This window comes from Nematolebias whitei, chromosome 2 (genome assembly GCF_014905685.2).
Source record: "Nematolebias whitei isolate Nwh7 chromosome 2, NemWhi1, whole genome shotgun sequence".
Taxonomy (NCBI): Eukaryota; Metazoa; Chordata; class Actinopteri; order Cyprinodontiformes; family Rivulidae; genus Nematolebias; species Nematolebias whitei.
In genome coordinates, this window is record NC_056499.1 from 3,309,906 (window position 1) to 3,311,416 (window position 1,511).

The 1,511-nt window shown below is 41.7% G+C and overlaps 1 protein-coding gene across 1 annotated transcript in view; it reads left to right on the forward strand.

Moving 5' to 3' along the window:
• The window catches only part of copb1 (COPI coat complex subunit beta 1), a 12,778-nt gene that overhangs the window by 7,617 nt on the left and 3,650 nt on the right, over positions 1-1,511 (forward strand). The window contains exons 12-15 of the mRNA XM_037695533.1: positions 376-472; positions 583-743; positions 827-947; positions 1,036-1,263. Of these exons, the coding sequence (XP_037551461.1) occupies positions 376-472; positions 583-743; positions 827-947; positions 1,036-1,263 (607 nt within the window). The remainder of the gene's footprint in view (positions 1-375; positions 473-582; positions 744-826; positions 948-1,035; positions 1,264-1,511) is intronic.

Below are 1,511 nucleotides of genomic sequence, written 5' to 3' on the forward strand. Positions count from 1 at the left end.
TGTTTGCGGCAGCACGGTCCTGTTTGCGGCAGCACGGTCCTGTTTGCAGCAGCACGGTCCTCTTTGCAGCACGGTCCTGTTTGCAGCATGGTCCTGCCAGCAGTGTGACTCTTTTAGGATGTAAAGTTTCATTTAGGAAAAGTGACACTTGTGGAACTTTGCTGTTTTCATTTGCAGTTCGTTCTCTGGACCACAAAACAAATTCACCTTTAAAATATTTTAAACGTGTATGAAGTGGACTTTGAAGAAAGTAAAAGAACTCTGTTGTGTTCAGTTTATCATTTTCAGTTTAGTTTGACATCTGTTGTTGGGGATCTGTATAAAACTGTGCCACGGCTTGCATGTTTGATCTTTGTAACAATTACTTTGTTTCAGGATTTACAGGGGAGCACTTTGGATTTTGGGAGAATACTGCAGCACCAAAGAAGACATTCAGAGTGTGATGACAGAAGTGCGCAGGTCTCTGGGAGAGGTATGTTTTGTTTCTACATAGTTCTGAGATCTTTGTACAACCAAAGTGAACTCGTCAGTCCCTGCTTAGAGCTGTGACGAGTGTCTTGCACCTTTCTGTGATTCAAGCAGATCCCGATAGTGGAGAATGAGATCAAGAAGGAGACGGGCGAGTTGAAACCAGAAGATGAAGTTAGTGCAGCTCCAGCTCAGAAATTAGTCACAGAGATGGGCACGTACGTGACGCAGAGTGCCCTGAGCTCCTCCAGGCCTTCAAAGAAAGAAGAAGACCGGTAAGAATTGGATTATATTCATGAGTTTCATTGACTTGAACTAGTTTTCTTTATTGCGTGTAATGTTTTTGTCTTTTTACTAGGCCTCCACTACGAGGCTTTTTGATGGACGGAGACTTCTATGTGGCAGCTTCATTGGCCACCACGCTAACCAAAGTGGCTCTGCGCTACGTTTCAATTGTTCAAGACAAAAAGAAGCAAAATGTAAGCTCTTGTGTTGCCACGCCACTAAAAGCTCATTCATTCCCTTTTGCTGGTTTCTTTAACCGCTGCTCTTTTAATGTCTCTGTAGTCATTCGTCGCTGAAGCCATGCTGATCATGGTCACTGTGCTGCACCTGGGCAAGTCCTCTCTGCCCAAGAAGCCAATTACAGACGACGACGTGGACCGCATTTCGTTATGCCTGAAGGTTCTGTCGGAGTGCTCACCGCTTATGAATGACATTTTCAACAAGGAGTGCCGCAAATCCCTGTCACATATGTTGACCGTCAGGCTGGAGGAGGAGAAGCTGTCTCAGAAGGTAATGACAGACACGGTTTGAACCACCTAAATTAAGATCAAAACCAGCTCTTAATGATTAATAATGCAGCAATGAACACTTGTGGCTGTGGAGTGTGTGACACGTCTGTAAAATAAATATTAAAAAAATATATATATACATGTATGTGTATGTATGTATGTATGTATGTATGTATGTATGTATATATATATACATACATACATACATTTATTTATGTATATATATATATATATATATATATATATATA